Source organism: Octopus bimaculoides, chromosome 11 (assembly GCF_046866305.1).
Source record: "Octopus bimaculoides isolate indiv1 chromosome 11, ASM4686630v1, whole genome shotgun sequence".
Classification (NCBI taxonomy): Eukaryota; Metazoa; Mollusca; class Cephalopoda; order Octopoda; family Octopodidae; genus Octopus; species Octopus bimaculoides.
Genome location: NC_142938.1, coordinates 25,176,585 through 25,181,046, shown reverse-complemented (window position 1 = coordinate 25,181,046; position 4,462 = coordinate 25,176,585). Strand labels below are relative to the sequence as shown.

Below are 4,462 nucleotides of genomic sequence, written 5' to 3'. Positions count from 1 at the left end.
CGTGTCTCGTCATTTTTTCTTTTTTCTTTTTTTTTTTTTTTTTTGCTTGGAGCAAAGTTTGTTTTATATACTTTCAGTGGATGTTTTACTTCTTTATTTCTTAAGAAATCGCCTGTTTGTTTGTTTTCGATTTTCATCAATTTTATGAGACTCCATTGTAACGTAAAATAATAACGTTGTTAATTATTTTGAATTTTGTGTCATATTTGCTGTTGTCCTCTTCATAATTATTTTAGATGTATTAGATATTTTTTCCCGTTGTTCATTATTTGGACTTTGTTTTGTTTTGTTTTGCATTTTTTATGATGGATACATTTGTTGTCACTATTCTTATTTTTTGTTAAACAAAAATTAAAATAGACGTAATTAATTGCTTGGGAACCATTCAACAATATGCATCCATGCATCTTAATTGCAAGCAAGAAGAAGACACAAGCTGTTTTTGTGACAATCACAAACATGTCGTAGACAAAAAGGGGTAACAATTACAGAACGTATGTGAGAAAAGCCAGGACTGTCTTAACAGCATTATGGGTCCCGGGAATATCAGTGCACTAGGCCCTATAGTATTTGTTTATTGACAGTAAGCCACAACATGTACAGATCAAATTTAGGCCCCTAGACCCGTGAGGCCCGTGGACATCTGTTCAGTGTGTCCATTCCTTAAGACAGCATTGAGAGAAGGAGAGATAAGAGAGAAATGATTATAAAGCAAGGTAGAGAGTGAAAGAGAAAGATGTATATGTGAATAAATATGGATGCGTATATGAGTGTGTACACACGTGTGTGTGAGAGAGAAAGAGTGTGTGAGTGCTGTGTGTGTGCGTGTGTGTGCGACCCCCTGTTGTACTCTTTCGCCACAACTTTCTCTCACTCTTTCTTCCTGTTTCTTGAAACCGGGAAACCGAGCCCTTGAGCCCGGCTAGGCTTTAAAAGGGCGCATAAATAAAAAATATATATTTCTGGGTGTAATTGTGTGTGTGAATATACAACATTGAGTAAAATCGTAAAAGCAACAACATTTAAGTTAGCTTTTCATCAAGATTACCCATACATAGACTGTAGACAGTTGAGACGGTAGAGCAACACATTAAATGCTTTAATAATTATTTCCCATCTAGCCAGTTCAAAACTGAAAATCTGTCTTTCATCCTTGTATGAATGTTAAAATATATAAATAGCATTTATACACTATAATCGATAAATTTATAATTCCATTCCCCAATCACAAGTTTGCTCTGTAATTCTGAAAGAAATTCATAAAAAATTATATATTTCGCTTTGTTTTGTTTTTTTTTTCTCTGTATATTTTTGTTTGCTTGTTTGTTACTTGCGTTAAAGCTGTTTTCATTTACTGACTATAGTTGTTTTGTTATATATTTACAATCTACTAATACATCTATTTTATTTTGCTAGGTCCTGGATGTCGGTCCAGTGGTCATGAAAGCTAATACTTACTGGAGCTGACTAACACTGCAAAACTAGCGACACAACCAATAATAACAATAATTCCTGAGATAAACACAAAGACTGTTTACTGTAACAAAATGTCTGTTATTCATCCCTGATGCATGAGCTTTCTAGAAATTTAAGACTGGAATCCTAAGAAGAAAATATCTTATCAAAAATGTCGACGTTGATCTTGGAAATGAATTGGTAGAAGCTGATCCTTTCCTTTGACTAAACATCCTCTTTGTAATAATAATAATAATAATAATAATAATAATAATAATAATAATAATAATAATAATAATAACAATAATTATAATTATAATGATAATGGTAGCAAAGACAAGTCATAACAACCTGGTATATGTTTGTTTGTCCATCCACATCCTGGAAACATAATGGAAGCTGACAGAAATCGCAAAGTTATTATGGTCGAACCTTTGACTAATGAACAGCATATCTTTGCTTATAACGTCTCCAATATAACTGATAGTCCAGAGGCGGGACTAAATCAGTTCGGAACCACTATTGGACCATTAGATGACCAGATTTGGACTCCAGACGTAATCCAACGTGTCGCGTCACTAGTTGTGATCATGGTCATTACATTAATAGGAAATACAATAATCATAATAGTACTGACTTGTAGTAAATATAAGAAGAAAAACAGTCGTGTGAATATTTTCATTATAAATTTAGCTATTGGGGACCTGACTGTGTGTTTCGCTACCATGACTACAGAAATTCTCTTCGTTTGCTTTGGTGAGTGGGTCCTAGGACCTGCTGCGTGCAAGATCTTACCTTACCTACAGATTGTCACTCTAGCTAGTACGACCTTCATACTCACTGCCATGAGTTATGACCGTTTCATGGCTATCTGCAACCCATTAAATTTTAGAAACACCATTCACCAAGCTCGAATATCGATTGCAGCAGCTTGGATTATGGCGTTCGGATTCGCTGTACCACAGCTCTTCATTTTTGTACAAACTGTCAAAGGGGTACATCCAAATGGTAAGAAAAAATATGGTTGCCAAACTCATGGTTACACTGGGGAATGGCAAAGAAAAGTCTATTTTACCTTTTTGACAACATACATTCTCATCATACCGGCCATTCTGATCTCATATTTCTATATTAATGTAGTGCTTGCTGTTTGGCGAGCAAGTCGAGAGATAGTCAACACAGCAGGAGAAGGGACGCTTCGTAGGAGTGTCCCAAATCGCAGTACAATACCACGCGCCAAAATCAAAACAATCAAAATGACTTTAAGTATCATAACAACTTTTATTGCTTGCTGGACCCCATATTTTGTTGTCAATCTGATACGAATATACAGCAATTACAAATACGATATTCCAGCTACGGTGATTGCTTTCGCTGAAACAATGGCCCTCTTACAGAGTGGGTTGAATCCTTTGGTTTACGGTTTTTTCAATATTAAGCTGAAGAGAGGACTCATGGAGGTCTTCTGCCCTCACAAGATACCAAGACTGAACAGGAATCAAAGTTTACGCACTGTGCTGCCGACAGAGTGTGTATCAGTCGCTGAGGATTTCAAAAGCTCTCGAAGTTCTGTGCGAAGCGGACGAGAATATCATCTTGTTAATCAGACTAACAACGTACCAACTCCAACAGGTGACAGACAACGAAACCAGAGTTCCATTATTACAGAAGAAAACACGAACGGGTACAGATTACGGGTAAGGTTTACTCCCAAAGAAACAACTCATCCAACGGATAGTAAACACGGCGAAGAAAATACTCTGGAAGAGGATTTGCAGCCAAGTACCGAATGTGAAACCACAAAAGTATAAAATATATATTGAAATATTTCAAAAGAAACAAGTGAAGCGATCTTGAAAGAGATATCTCAAATGTGTTCACATCAAACTCATCAGTCTATATATGTAAATATCATTCTATGTTAATGCTTAGAGACCCCACATACATGCATGTATAAGCATATGTATATAGCATGAAATATGTATGCGTGTGTATGTATATGCGCATATATATGTGTGTGAGTGTATCCATTAATATATACGTATAGAATATACTTATATACTGACATATGTATGCATAGATATACGTACATGTATATATATGCATATATGTACGTATGAATGTGTGTATGTATGTATATAGTGTTGCAAATACTTGGTACGTACTCGTCTGTAATCTGCATGCTAAGAAAATGAAATACCACGTTTTTCGTACGTAGTAAAAGCTCAGAGAAATGTACTTGAGCGTGTCAAGATATAGATAAGCATTAGCTAAGCATATGTATAAATGCATATGTATATATGTATATATATGTGTGTGTGTGTGTGTGTGTGTGTGTGTGTGTGTGTGTGTGTGTGAGTGTGTGTATAAATATATATATATATATATATGTATGTGTGTATATATATATATATATATATATATATATATATATATATATATATATATATATATGGTTCCATATGTACTTGATGAAATCAAGAGGTAAACCAGTGAACATTTTCAAACACGGTGTGAACATCGTAGCGAGCTGCCTTCAAAAGCCGGATATATTCTACCAATAGGGCGAAGAAGTCAAGAAGGAAGATATTAATGTCTTTATATGTTTTCTTCTGATAGAGGTTAGGTATGAGAAATATATGTGTGTGTGTGTGTGTGTGTGTGGATGCATATATATATATATATATATATATATATATATATATATATATGTATATTTATATATATATATATATATATATATATATATATATATATATATATATATATATATGTATATATATATATATATATATGTATATATATATATATATATATATATATACACACACACGCACACACATATATATGTATGCATATATCTATATATATATATATATATATATATATATATATATATATATATATATATATATATATATATATATATAAATATATGACTATATGTTTGTGTATCTTTTGATCTGTATGAGGATATATGGAGCTCCCCACGTCATGTCCGACCAGG

At 33.4% G+C, this 4,462-nt stretch overlaps 1 protein-coding gene across 8 annotated transcripts in view; it reads left to right on the top strand.

Annotated features, from left to right (window-relative positions):
- The window catches only part of LOC106869641 (gonadotropin-releasing hormone II receptor), a 568,181-nt gene extending 564,062 nt beyond the window's left edge, over positions 1 to 4,119 (top strand). For all 8 annotated transcript variants that reach the window (XM_089359709.1, XM_089359708.1, XM_052971649.2 and 5 more), the window contains one exon: positions 1,417 to 4,119. In XM_089359709.1, the coding sequence (XP_089215835.1) occupies positions 1,848 to 3,266 (1,419 nt within the window). In that variant the 5' untranslated portion in view covers positions 1,417 to 1,847 and the 3' untranslated portion in view covers positions 3,267 to 4,119. The remainder of the gene's footprint in view (positions 1 to 1,416) is intronic.
- The last annotated feature ends 343 nt before the right edge of the window (positions 4,120 to 4,462 follow it).